This window comes from Acomys minous (assembly GCF_964271855.1).
Source record: "Acomys minous genome assembly, chromosome: 10".
Lineage (NCBI taxonomy): Eukaryota > Metazoa > Chordata > Mammalia > Rodentia > Muridae > Acomys > Acomys minous.
In genome coordinates, this window is record NC_140491.1 from 17380072 (window position 1) to 17394993 (window position 14922).

A 14922-nucleotide genomic window follows, 5' to 3' on the forward strand; every position below is an offset into this window, starting at 1 on the left:
ATTGGACATTTCCTCGGAGCCAGCTGCATTCTAGCTGGTGGGGGCATAGTATTTGGACAAGTTCATTAATGTTCATATGCTTCGTTCTTCTGTGCAGTGGGAATTTTATTGCTTCTGTTTCATCTATGCAATGGGCTTAGTGTGGGATTGGACTTGCAGTCTGGTAAGGATGTAGCGGCTGGCGTGTATAATGGACAGAGCCCGAGGTCGATGGTAGCCTGCCTCATCCGCCAGGGCTGAAGTAGAATCAGTTCTCCTTCTTCCATCAGGGACCCCAGCTTACTGACTTCAGTTAAGACTTCTAAGCCTTTTACAGGCACAGAGACCCTGGGACTGGCAGAGACGGCCTGAGAGTGAGTTGTTCGGGCAGGGGAGATTATGTGTCTGTCCTTCGTAGCTGAAGTTTAGTTTGGCGTTAAAGAAAACCTTCCGGGTTGGGTGGTCAAGCCAAGCCACATGTGGAGTCACACCCTCCTCAGCTGGACCTGTCTCGTTTATCGTCTTGCTTTGTCATGGGTGACCCTAAAGTCAGCAAGTGCTGCTCAGTGTGTTCTCAATATGTGTCTGTTATATGGGGGTCTTTGAGGAATCAGAGGCGCCCAGTTTTTCTTCTGGGTCCCTGGGTCTCTGTTTCCAGCGAGAAACCCAGTGGTCATTTTCAGGCCAATGTCTGGTACTTCTTTTCTTCGGTACTCTTCAGCTTTTCTCCTTTTTAAACTGTTTTGTGATTTTTGCATGTTCTGACCTGTCATCTTTGCTCCTACACAAACAGACAGACAGTCAGACAGATAGACACACACACACAGACCCACCCACCCACCCACACACACAGACCCACACACACTGGTGTTGCTGACACACTCATAGGCTGGTCACCTGGACAGTGGGACTGGGGTCCTCCTCTAGGACAGACAGACTTCTAAGCCCCACCCCCCGCAGGCATAGGGACCTCTGTAGCCAGTCCCTCCGCTCCCAGGAGGAAAGGAAGCTTGAATTAAAAATTGCTGTGTGTAAGGTGGGAGTCCTTGAAGAGCACATAGGTAGTTCATGCCCTAAAAAAGATACACAGCATTTATCCTAGCAGATTCTCACAGTTGAGAACACTGCCAAATGGTTTCAAAGCACGTTTATTTAACGATATGTGAAAGGAGACATGTCATTTATCAATAACAAAAATCTAGAAAGAACTGTTTTGTCCAACAGTACAGGATTAGTTAAATAAGACAGTGCAGTCATGCAGAATGATATTGCATACTCTTGTGGTTTTTCCTTTTTTAGTTTTATCAAACATTTATTTTCATGGGTATTTTGCCTCCCTGCATGTATGTGCACCACTTGCATTCCGGGTGACCACAGAGCCCAGAAGATGGCATAGGATCCCAGGAACCGGAGTTACAGATGGCTGCAATGTGGGTGCTGCTTGGAATCAAACATGAGCCCTCTGGGAAAACATCAAATGCTCTTAAACTCTGAGACATCTCTCCAGCATCGATATATAGTAATAAAAAAATCTATTATAGAAGATGGCTGACAGCATAGAGGTTCAGTGAAAAAAGTAGGTGCTAAGGCTGGGAGACAGCTTGCTCAAGAAAGTGATACTGGCCAGGATGAGGACCTGAGTTTGAGACCCTGAACCCACATTAGAAAAAAAAAAAGATGGCCCAGCACTCAGGAGGTAGAAGTGGGTGGATCTCTGTGAGTTCAAGGCCAGCCTAGTCTATAGAGTGAGTTCTAGGACAGCCAGAGCTCTCTCAAAACAAAACAACAACAACAAAACCCCAAACAAATAAACAAAACAAACAAAACCAACTACAAAGAACAACAACAAAAACAAAGGAGGAGGAAAAGGCAGCTGTGGTGCCTCGTGCTTGTGATGCCAGCACTGAGGAGGCAGAGACAGGATACCTAGGGCTTTAATGCGAAATGATACCCAGGCTCCTCATCTGGTCTCTGAATGTACATGTACATGTACACATGGGCACACAGAGATACTCATGTATGTACATATAAAAGTAGATTTTTAAAAGCATGTATATAACCTAAGCCCCATATTTGATATAGCTATATAAAGATATGGATACATAGATTAAAGATGAAAGAAATATATCAAAAATGTTTTTTGGTTTCAGCATAAGTAGATTTTAATTATTTTTTGTATGTGTATTTGGTATTTTGGTTGATGGAATATATATGGAGTGTAGGTGATCTAGATTTAAAATCCAGGCACTACCGCATACCGGCTGTATATGACCTTATATAAAATGCTTCGCCCTTCCGTGTTTCATTGTAAGAGTGACCGTCATGGTAGGAACTGCACTTATCTCCAGCGGTGTCTGGGATGGGTGAGACCAGAACCCACTTTCTAAGTTTCATCTGTTATTTATTTTCAAATCTTGCTTTGGCGAGCAACACTTGGGGCACTCAGAAAAACAATGCCAGAGTTTGTTGTAAGCAAGAGCAAGGGATCGGGTTCCAGGAAGTTCAGAACAATGAAAGAGAAAAATAAAGACCTATCGGAAAGCCACTGATTAGCCCGAAAGGTAATCTCCAGGACAGAAACTGGGTCATTATCCTTGTAATTTACAGACCAAATTCACTTTGGTCAAGTTACCAAGAAAATTGAAAGAGAGACAAAACTTGTAACGGTCTCGAGGGAGGGGCAGTCACTCTTTGAGATTATGAGTGGTCTTCCGGCTTGCTAGGTGGCCCTCCTCCGTGGGGGATGGGAGTCCAGTGTGGGGGATGGGAGTCCAGCGTGGGGGATGGGAGTCCAGTGTGGGGGATGGGAGTCCAGTGTGGAGAGAATGCCAACTGTGACCCAGAGCTTGACTGGGCCTCAGGCTGCTGTCAATCTCACAGACACTTCTGAACTGTGGGCAGGCATTAAGTGGGTAGGGGATGTCTCGGGATTGTCAGGACAGTCACTTCACTTATCCCATGACGACACCCCTGTGTGCCAGCATCATGCGCTAAGCATTCTGCTTTAAGCAATCTTGCACACTCTTTTAGGTTTCCAGAGGCCCTGAGGACCCCACCATGGAGACACACAGTACAAAACTCACCATCCTGACCCCCTCTTAAGTACCACGTAGCCTCTAAACAGTAGCCCACCCCACTCCCACCCCCCCAAGCTCTTTATGTCCAGTCTTTATGCCTGTGACTTCTGCAGGTGAGCTGGCAGCTTTGTCATTTCATGGCTGGCTTCATTCACTTAGTAGAATGTCCACGAGGCCAGTCCATGTTGCGCTATGCATCAGGCTTTCCTTGCCTTTGGAGGCTGAATACCCTTCCTGGTGTTCATGGACCACAGTTGGTTTATCCTCTCATCTATCTGTGGAAGTGTGGATGGCATCCACCTCTCAGCTGTTGCGCACAATGATGCTTTCAGCATGATTGTCTTGGTATATTTAGGGCTGCTTATTACAGAAAGGCGTATAAGCAATAGACGTTTCTTTCTCAAGTTCTGGAGTCTGAGACATCCAAGATCAAGATACCAGCAGATTTAATGTCTGGTGCAAGATCACACTTCATGGCTGTGTGTGTGTGTATGTATGTGTGTGTGTGTGTGTGTGTGTGTGTGTGTGTGTGTGTACATGTGTGTGGTATATGTGTGTGAGTGCAGGCACATGTGTGCTGCGTTGCATGTGTAGGGGTCAGAAGACAACTTTGGGTGTCAGTCCTCACCTTCCACTTTGTTTGCGCAGATTTCCCTCTTGTTTGTCTCCACCAGGCTGGCTAGCTGGAGAGCTTCTCCTGTCTCCAGCTCTCATCTTGCTATAGGAGCCCAGGGACTCTAAGACCTGGGGGGTTTGACCTCAGGTCCTTGTACTTATACCCAGAGCCATTTCCCTGGTCCCTTGGTCTAATTGCACCTGACCCCATCCCTACCTGACCCCAGTCTCCTTATGGCGACAAGGTGGAGGGGGATCCCTAGGGGCTCCTTTGTAAGGGTAATTCTAACCTCGAGGATTACCTAGTGACCTAGTTGCCTGAACTTCTGCCTCCTGGCACTATTGCCTCTGGGTTGTTATAGATGGAAAAACCCCTACTCCTGAATTCCCTCCTGCCCCAGCCACGGCATGCATCTTGATTCCTGTGCTCTTGGGGGGAGAAGATCTCCCAGTGGGGGCACTGCTAGAACGAGCAGTCTTGTTTAGTTTTAACAGGAGGGTAAATGAAAAGTGAAATATTCCCTGTAGAATGGAGGGCAGACCCAGGCAAGCAGCAGTGTAACCAGCCACCTCTACGCCTGGACTTCCAATAGCTGACCTACCACTCCCCCAGTTATCCACCCCTGGCGTGACTTCGGGGTGGTCCCTTTTCCAGAATAGCTGAGAAAATTTTTTTTGGAATAATTTTAATCCACAATTCTGTCTGTTATTATTAAATGTGTCAGGTGCAAGAATATGAATAAATGTGTAACTACCAATACAGTTGACAGGTCCGCTAGGAGAAAGGGCAATGGTGCAGTTAGTTCCCTTAAGTCACGGTTTCTATTGCTGTAACAAAACACCGTGATCAAAGGGACTTGGGGAGAAAAAGGCTTATTCAGCTTATGCTTCCCACATCGTAGGTCATCATCAGAGGAAGTCAGGGACCCCCATCATAGGTCATCATCAGGGGAAGTCAGGGACCCCCATCATAGGTCATCATCAGGGGAAGTCAGGGACCCACATCATAGGTCATCATCAGAGGAAGTCAGGGACAGTAACTGAAGCAGGGCAGGAGCCTGGAGGCAGGAACTGATGCAGAGGCTATAGGAGAGTGTTGCTTACTGGCTTGTTCAGCCTGCTTTCTTATAGACCCAGGACCATCAGCCCAAGGATGGCACCACCCGTAATGCACTGGACTCTTCCCCATCCATCGTTAATGACGAGAATGCCCTACAGGCTTGCCCACAGCGTTCTCTTATGGAGGCATTTTCTTATATGTTTCCTTCTCCCTGATGGCTCTAGCTTGTGCCAAGTTGACATAGAACCAGCCAGTACACTCCCCAAAGAGGGATCTGTGGCATCTGGCCAACCCTGGCTTTTTTGGTTTCCCTAGAGCCCTGGCTTTTCTCTTACAGAGACTGCTTGGCTGTCTCAGACACCACCTGCAAGCCCTCTTCTGTATCATCCTCAATGTTCCTAGTGACTGTCCAGAATGGTTTTTGTCAACTAGACACAAACCTAAACATATCTGGGAAGAAGGAATCTTGATTGAGAGAATGCATCCCTAAGTTTGTCCTGAAGGCATAGCTGTATATCTGTATAGTATTTTCTCGATTGATGATTGATATGGGAGTGTCAATGGAACTCACTGTGAGTGGTGCCACCTCTGGGTAGGTGGTCCTGGATGGTATAAGAAAGCAGGTTGGGCAAACCACAAGCCAATCAGCTGCCCTCCTCCATGGTTTCTGCTCCAATTCCTGCCTTCAGTGTCCAGTTCTGTTTGAGTGTCTGTCCTGACTTCCCTCAATGATGGACCTTGAGATGGAACAAAGCCTTTCCTCCACAAGCTGCTTATGGTCATGGTGTCTTTATAACAACTATGGAAGCCCTACCTCAGACACCAACCTCTCTGTTTCAACCCTAATATTTGTTTTAAACCTAACAAGGTCAGGTTTCTATGTCTGACTTTGGGGACTATAGAAACATTTGGTCTCTCTAGTTGGTATCCAGGCATCTCATCCAGGCCCTGCTTTGAGTTCTCTTGGGTTTGTATCAAGAAGTAGAATTGTCATCTGGCTAGTCTAGGTTTAAGTTTGCAAGAAACCACCATGCTGTCTTCCTCGGTACCAAAGTGCCTTTGGGCCAACTCGACCTAGCCCAGGGTCTGGAGGGAAGGGTAGCATTCACTGTAGCCACACTAACGCCTTCTCTTTTTCTTGGCCACAGGCCAGTCCATCGTGGGCTGCAAGGCCATCCTCATCGATGACCAGGTCTTTGTGGTGGTGGCCCAGCTCTTCGGCGGCTCTCACATTTACAAATATGACGAGAGCTGGACCAAGTTTGTCAAATTCCAAGACATAGAAGTGTCTAGAATTTCCAAGCCTAATGACATTGAGCTGTTTGAGATTGACGATGAGACATTCTTCATCATTGCTGACAGCTCCAAAGCGGGGCTGTCCACGGTTTACAAGTGGAACAGCAAAGGGTTCTACTCGTACCAGTCTCTGCACGAGTGGTTCAGGGACACAGATGCAGAGTTTGTTGACATTGACGGGAAGTCACACCTCATCCTGTCTAGCCGCTCCCAGGTCCCCATCATCCTGCAGTGGAATAAAAGCTCGAAGAAGTTTGTCCCCCACGGTGACATCCCCAACATGGAGGATGTGCTGGCTGTCAAGAGCTTCCGGATGCAGAACGCCCTCTACCTTTCGCTCACCCGGTTCATCGGGGACTCTCGGGTCATGCGGTGGAACAGTAAGCAGTTTGTGGAGGTCCAGGCTCTCCCGTCTCGGGGGGCTATGACCTTGCAGCCCTTCTCCTTCAAAGATAACCACTACCTGGCCCTTGGGAGCGACTACACATTCTCACAGATATACCAGTGGGATAGAGAGAGGCAGCAGTTTAAAAAGTTTAAAGAAATCTATGTGCAGGCTCCCCGGTCCTTCACAGCCGTCTCCACCGACAGGAGAGATTTCTTTTTTGCATCCAGTTTCAAAGGGAAGACAAAGATTTTTGAACATATCATTGTTGATTTAAGTTTGTGAAAGTGTGATTTGTGGGCGGGTAGGGGGGTGGTGGATTTCAAAGATGTGTAGTATTAGCTCTCACAAGAGAGTGAGAAAGGACCAAGAGGAAATAAAATAAAATCATAAAATAAGCCAGGCTCAGAGCTCTGAAATTAAAATTCATAATGCACTGGGAAATAGACATTTTCAAACTTTTAGGATTCATGTTTTAACCAGGGATTGCATTTTTTTTTATTTTGGCTGATTGCATGACAGGCCCTGCTGCTGTTTAAAAATGACATCTTAAAGCCTGCGATTTCTGAGAAAGAGTACAGCATCTTTACCACCTAGAAAGCAGTGAGCTTCTGCTTTATTTTCAGTAAGAAAGGATAAGGCAGAGCAAGACAGGCCAACTCTTTCAGTGAAATTAGGAAACAAAGACGGAAAGACCCCACCCCACCCCACCCCACCCACCCCTCCCCAACTTTTCTCATCCCATCTTAGCGGTCTTTCAGCTAACAACTCTTCAAGCCAAAGTGAGCTGAAAAGATTTGCTGATTGTCCGTTTGAAAAAAAAAAATCTTAGAACACTCTACAGTGCCATTTTGAGCCATCCTTGTTTCCTGAAAGTCATGGCTGAGTCTTCCAGAATCTTCCTTGGAACCTTGGCTCTGCCCTTGTTTGGATTGATCTCCCTCATGAGTGTGCTCATGGCTTAATGTTTGACATTGCTTCCTCTGCCACAGAGAGAATATTCTGGTGACACATGTCTAGGCCAGCATGGGCTGTGGGCCCAGAAGCAAGATAAAGGGGTTTCCCCCTGGTCTTTTTTTCCTTGGTTCAAAGGTGACCCTCGAGGTGGCTAGAGTAATCATGCGTGTTTGATGTGCTCTGTTGCTCAGTCGCATCTCTGAACCCATCCTTGTAGTTGGTGGGTAACTGGCAGGCAGGCCAAAAAGGCTGAATGGTGCTTTTCATCTGTCCCTTAGAGGGATGGAACAGGTGTCTCCATCTCCCGAGCCTTGGGTAGGGTTTTTGAAGTGAGATTTTTACGGAGTCAGAGGGGACTTCACTCAGATCTCCAACGTGCTTTGAGACCCAGAGGGGGATCCTTTGATTTATGCATGTCTTTGCCTTCTGGACAAGTTAAAATTTCAAGTAATTGATCGAATAGCAACCCTGCCTACCTGCCCACTTACCTCCCTTCCTCCTGGAACAGTCTTTTGTTGAGTTGTGGGTATTATAGTGGCTGGCTCGTGCAGCCCTGCTGAAGTTTCTGCCCATCCAAAAGCCAAAATCACAGCTTGGATGCTGTTGACAGGGTCACAATCCCTCTTTCAGCACACTAGGCAAAGGAAGCATGACCACATGCTAGTGATGGGGCATCCGGTAGAGCATCAGGAGAGACCGGTTGAATCCAGATGTCCTTAATCTCATGGACCAGGTCTGTGGGTGGGACCAGGTAGCTGATTGCAAACTAGGCCTCTGGCGGGGATGTCAGGGAAGCACTTGGGGTCTGGTTTTGCAGGTGATTCCAGAGTGGATATTCTAAGTAGCTGGTTCTTGTTGAGACTACGAAGCAGCTGCTTTGAGGGGGCACTTTTCAGTGTAACCCCATCCCACTACAGTGCGGGGTGGCGTTTTAACGGTCCTTGCCACACTGTATATAGGTGGCCGGTATGTCACAAATGTGAATTCGGGTCTGTTGTCTCCTGACTGTACCCAGCAAGGAATGGTCAGTACTGCTGGCTGATGCTTCCAGCCCAGGGGACCGAGGACTTTAATGAACTCTGTCACTCATGCTCCGTAGCATAGTTGCTTGGGACTTCGGTGCTAAATGCCAAGCAAATAGAAAGAGTGGTCTGTTTTAATTTTCTAAGCATAAATTACTCTTTCTTTGCACTCCTTTGTGCTCTTGGTTTGTTTGAATGGACCACGAGTTCCCAGCTCTCCTCGTTGGAGGCTGAAAATGTGGTGTTCTGCTATGGTTTCCCCCATTCGTGCCCCCCCCCCACCCCCATAGTACTGATGTCAGGTAGAAACAGCACTCCTTGTAGAGGAACTCTGGAGCATCTCTCAGAGTGCCCGCACCACCTGATCCCTCCCAGGCTGAAGTCAGGGACTTGCCATGGCCATTGCTTATACTTAGGAAAGCCAAGATAAACAGGGTCTGACCTTGGGATGACGGGGTTGGGGTGAGGGGTGTCACACCCAGATGAAGCATTTGAGCAGCAAAACCGATGACTCCCAGTAAGTGGTGGGGCTGGGGTTTGAGAGGACTGGCATCCCTCTCGGCAGCTGTCAAGCTCTCGTTTTCTTTTAAAACAAGTTTACACAAGACTGCAGTCTTCTGAGTTCTGTGCGGTGGAAGGAGAGATTTGTTCTGGCCAACTTAGTGAGGGAGTAGAGATGTTCTTGGCATAAGGTGGGGGAGCTTTGCTTCATTAATCTTACTGCTCTCTCCCTGGAATCCCTGAAGTTTTAAGCCATTTCTGCAAAAATGCTTTCTCCCAGTAATAATGTAAAATAGCAAAACCCACCCACACAACCCTGACACAAGCCCAAGGCAGAGAAATGCATTGGATTGTCCAGCTGAGAGGGACTGCTCCTACCCTTATTATCTCCCCTCCCTCCCTCCCTCCCTCCCTCCCTCCCTCCCTCCCTCCCTCCCTCCCTCCCTCCCTCTCTTCCCCCCTCCCTCTTTCTTTCTTTCTTTTTTTCCTTCCCAACACCCATCCACTGTCATCTCAGCTTGTCCTTTGTCCATCTCTGCAGCTGCGCTCCTAAGCTGATCCCTGCAATCAGCCTTGTGGCTTTAAGGCCATAACCTGAAAGCAAAGGGTTAGTCCTCAGACCCTGTAGGACCCTCAGTAGAGTGCTATAAAGACTAAAAATAAACCCTGGGGCTGACAAGCACTTTGTTCTAGGGCCGTGGATAAGATCAGCTCACATGCCGGAAGCTTCCTTTTATTCCCACCTGTGCATCTGTGTTCCTCTCATGTGTCGTGTGTAGCTCTCCGGGGTTACGGAGGGCAGGTGTTACTTTAACTTCAGAGAGAGAGAGAGAAATAGACACCGAAGTGGATGGCCTGCCTGCGTTTATCCAGCTTTAAGCAGCAAAGCTAGAACTGTCCCTTGGACAGCAGGTGTTGCGTTCTCTCTCTCTAATGCTCTACCAACCCAAAGAGAGACTCTGTTACCATGACAGTGAAGACAGCAGTTCTTGTAGATTAAGTAAAAGTACAGGCAGAAGGAAGAGCCAGGAGGAAAGTCACGCCTAGTAGATGCCATTCAATCATCCGTGCCATTGAACATTTAGCAAACAGCCCAGAACTGTGTGACATGCCTAGCTGGGCTTGAGAAAGCCTTCCAGAAGTATTAAATAGCTTCAGTTGCCTAGAGGGGGTTTCTAACAGGCATGGCTGTATCTCCTCCCACATAGCCATGGGAGAAATGCCGAGGCTGGACACATCTGGTTATTGTCACAGTGTCCACCAGATAAGATAAGTTGTGGGAGAGAGAAATTAAAAGCCCAAGTGCAGGCGCAATGATAAATTACTCCGGGGCCTTGTTCAGCCTTCAGGGAGCTCGCAGCAAGCAAGCGTGCTCTTCTTCCCATGGAACAAGGCTGCATGTTTTTAGGGAAGAAATCAATGTGAGATGCTGGAAGTTTGAGCTGGCAAGAGTGTTCAGGATGAAAATTTCTCTGGCTCGGGGAGCTCCATGCAAGCCAGCTCCCTCCTGCATGCCACCTAAAGGAAATCGCTAGCCAGCTTCCCGATTTTTCTGCAGAGAGAAGCAGTCTTTGTGTGAAGTTTGGAAGAAAGTTATTTCATTCGGCGGTGCCCAGGGTTTTTGTTCGACAGTGCTGGAGCAGGATCAGCAATCCAGCAGCAGGTGCAGTGAACAAGGGGGCTCAGATCTGGGGCACCATGGGAAAATGGGGAGAAATGCAGGGCGGTGGCTATGGAGTGAACACTTTTGGGGGAGCGTTAGGAATAAGCTTGAAAGAAAAGAGTAATCATAATTTCCGTTGCCTTAGCAGAAGGTAGAATGACCAGGCAAATCAACAGCATGCCAATAATTGAACAGCATCCACTGCGATGCTGATTCAAATAATGACATCATCGGGCCACTGGGCTCTCAGCTGAGGCACTCTGCCCCTCACCCTGTCTCATCGCTTGCGCCAGAAGCCACCTCTTTCTAGTGGGGAACTATGCATTTCCTATCTGACCCCTTGACTATCAGGAATGTATGTGAACTGTGATAAAATAGGCCAATATGCCATTTGGTACTGTTTTTATGTCTTTTAAATGTACAACCTAGGTGAAATAATACTTTATATGTATATGGAAGCAAGTTTTACCATGGGTGGATAATGATGGATGTGTTTTCAAGCTGTAGATATACTTAGCTTTTTTTTTTTTTGAAAAATGGATTCAACACATGATATGCCTCTTAATTCTATATGTTCTGTAACCCTGTGAATAAAAAGTAGCAAATGCCTAACACAGCTTTGATCTCTGGTCTGCTTAAAAAGGGTCGTGCTCACTCAAGTCACAGAGCTGAAGGGTGCTGCAGAGAGCTGAGGCCGTTGGGGGGGATGGAAATATCTCTTTAAATGCCTTTCTGTTTAAATGGAAGATGGTTGCCACAGGGGCCCTTAGGAAGAAGGATATCCAAATCTTGCTGAACTCCTTGGTCCTTGATGTGCCTAGGATCTAACCAGCACATAGTAGGTCTATAGCACATGCTTGTCACAGGTACTTTCACCTAAGGTCCATTGGTTTATCTGCATAGAGGAAGGGCCAACATCCTAATTCATATAACTGAGGCAATACCTACTGTGTGTAGAGCACTCTGATGTGCTATGGGCTTTATGAAAAGTGGTCAGGTGTCGAACAATTTATCCATCATAGTGGGCTATGTAGCTAGTTGAGCAACAACAACAAAAAAATCATTAGGGGTCCTAATTAGATAGCTGATGACTACCCAGGTATGGCACAGTACCGACTTTCTATTGCTACAGTCATGGCCCATTTTCAGGGCCAGGAGCCTAGGCATGGCATAGCTAGTGGCCCTGCTCACGGTCCCCCATGGAATCTCCTCGGGGACAGCTTGCTCACACTGTTTGTAGAATTTATTTTTTTGTGACTGTGATGGGGGAGTCCCCATCTCCTTGCTGGTCATTGGTTGGGGGCCTCTTTCGGCACCTAGAGCCCACAGCCAGGTCCTTGCCTTCCTCCATCGGCCCTTCAACCCCATAGCTGTTGGCTTCTTCTGGTCATGTGGACCCCAGAAGAGAAAATCCATCACTTTGGCCGGGTTCTATTGCTTTGAGGCAGGCCACAAATTCTCCACTCACCCTTGCAGGGCTCTATGAGGACACAGTTTATGGGGACTGAGAAGGCACCCTAAAATATTTCCTCTTTAGATTGGATGCCCAGCTCATCAGAGTAGGCAGTCACTTACACGCAGGGCAACAGGATATTGTTGTGAAAATTTTGGTTTGCATGTAAACATGTTTTTGTTTTAATCCCAGGTGTGGGATATGGGGCCTGCTCCAGTTTGTCCACAGCTAATCACTGCCTCCTGAGAGGGCGCATGATGTTTGGCAGCTGTGAACTACCTTATGCAGGGGCGTGGTCTTTGTCAATGGGGATAAAAGCCAGACCCAAAGAGAGACCTAGGCCTCTGGTAGGCTGCTGGGACTTTCCTCCTCCTGCTTCTGGTTGCTGCTGATGCAGTTTGACAAGAAGAGGTTGGAGAGATCCTGAAACAAGGATTAGACTTGCCCCAAAGAACCCAACGACCTTTAACCTCAGGAAGTAGATAAGGAAAACTATGCCCCCTTCTCCCCACCATCCTTCTTTCTCTCATACCTGGTGTTGGGGTGTTGGAAGGGATTGGGGTGGGATAGAGAGAAAAATATTTAAGGAACCCAAAACAAAAGCAATTGTTTATATGGCACCAGCCAAGGACAATATGTGCAGTAAACTTCGAACCCCTAACCAGATCTCGCCAATGAACAGGACATTCTTCACAGTTGAATGGAGAGTGGGGACTGACTTTCACATGAACTCTGGTACCCCATATTTGACCACCTCCCCTGGATGGGGAGGCCTGGTGGCACTCAGAGGAAGGATAGCAGGCTACCAAGAAGAGACTTGATACCCTATGAGCATGTACAGGGGGAGTAGGTCCCCCTCATACACAGTCATAGGGGAGAGGAGTAAGGGGAAAATGGGAGGGAGGGAGGAATGGGAGGATACAAGGGATGGGATAACAATTGAGATGTAATATGAATAAATTAATAAAATATATTTCAAAAATAGCTGTTTAAAAGTACACCAATAGGATACGTACATCTAGAGAGCCGATTCTTAGGGGAAAGGTCACCACGGGCCATAGGAAATACCTTTTCAGCTGGTAGACACAGGAGAAGGGTCTGGTCTTTTGTATTCTCATTTTGCAGTTAAATCGGTTGTTTCATGTTTGTGAAGTGCAGAAAAGAAGTGAAAGTATCCAAGCCTGCAAGCCGAAAGCTCATTAAGGCAGAGGCTGATCCTGACACCCCAGTGTGGTTGGTTTTGGATATCAAGAGCTCTCCGAGGTTCGGCAACCCCGATAGAGGCAAGGACATTTCATCTCTCCAGTTCTCAGAGCGCTAATTGAAGCCAAACTGTCTGGGAAGAGTTGAAGCCCCAAGTAACATGTCACCTTCACTGATCACCTGGCTGTACAATTGGCCTGTACCTGCCTCCCAGACAGGACACTCCTTTACTCACCAGGTCTAATTGGCACAAATGGCTTAAAAAAATAAAAAAAACCAATGAATTGGTAGCAAAGGTGATACCTCCCACAAACCAACCTCCTGGATTCTGTTCCAGACAATCTCTCCTTGAGTGTGAACTTCTTGTCCTGCCTGGAGTCAGACAGTAAACCAGGCAAGGTGGCTGCCCAGGGTGGAAGGCCTCCTCTGGCAGTAGCCTAGCAACTGCCGCCATCCACGAGTGACAGCTCCAGAACCTCCTTCCTGTGCAGACCTCTGTGTGTCTGGTCCAGGAGGCTTCCAACACACAGGAGGGAAAGGACAGCTGGGTTTCCCTCGGGGCAGGAGAAGAAAGTTTAGCTCACCACATCTCAAGACTTGTCATTGTCCCCACCTCTCAAGGTGGCACAGAGCTCGGAGCCCTGTCTCCAGTCCCAACTGTGATGAATACTCACTCCAGACAGTTCAGTTTGCTCAGAGAGGGCAGTGCAGCCAAAGGCTACAATAAAGCCCGGAAGGGGCTTCAGGTAAAGTGGCACTCTGGTCGTTTGTCCCGGTCAAGGCTCCCACATTTGTTTCCTTTCAATCTGCCATGAATTCTGGACACATCGACATTTCCAGGGTTTGTGTGTGGTTGGTTTTGGATATCAAGAGCTCTCCGAGGTTCGGCAACCCTGATAGAGGCAAGGACATTTCATCTCTCCATTTGTTTGTACATGCCTTTAATCCTAGCACTTGGGAGGCAGAGGCAGGTGGATCTCTCTGAGTTTGAGGCCAGCCTGGTCTATAAAGTGAGTCTAGAACAGCCAGGGCTACAAGAGAAACCCTGTCTCGAAAACAAATAAACAACACAAAAGATTTGTTCTTAAGGGAGAGGGAGAGGGAGAGGGAGAGGGAGTTTGGGTAAGAGAGAAAGGCTACCAAGAAGAGACTTGATACCCTATGAGCATGTAAAGGGGGAGGTAATCCCCCTCAGTCACAGTCATAGGGGAGGGGAGTAAGGGGAAAATGGGAGGGAGGGAGGAATGAGAGGATACAAGGGATGGGATAACCATTGAGATGTAATAAGAATAAATTAATAAAATAAAATAAAATAATTTAAAAAGAGAGAGAGAGGAAAAAGGCTGGGAAGAGGAGAGAGACTAACTAGAGTGCAACTCTTAATGAAAAAGCCCACAGAACCATATAGATAGGACGAGCTGTTTTGATTTCTTCTCCTCATGTCCCCAACAGAATAGAAAAGGGAGGCGTCTATGTAACCTTCCACAGGCCATTTCTGAACCTCAACATCCCAAGCCCATTTTTCTCTCACATTTCTATCATCTTCAACCTCTCCATACCTCAGCAGCGTTCATCCCTGGCCTGTTTCCCTTTTCCCACATCCATTTCGCTCAGCACATGAAAGAGGGGGAAATGGCTGCACCAGCAGCTAACACTCATGTGTCTGATTCCTGCTGTTGTTAGTTCAGCCAACTGTTAACTGCCTCTGCTT

General features: G+C 47.5%; 1 protein-coding gene across 1 annotated transcript in view; it reads left to right on the plus strand.

Annotated features, from left to right (window-relative positions):
- LGI2 (leucine rich repeat LGI family member 2) overlaps positions 1-11167 on the plus strand; it is a 31442-nt gene extending 20275 nt beyond the window's left edge. Inside the window, exon 8 of the mRNA XM_084798662.1 lies at positions 5880-11167. Within this exon, the coding sequence (XP_084654788.1) occupies positions 5880-6697 (818 nt within the window). The 3' untranslated portion in view covers positions 6698-11167. The remainder of the gene's footprint in view (positions 1-5879) is intronic.
- Positions 11168-14922: the final 3755 nt, after the last annotated feature.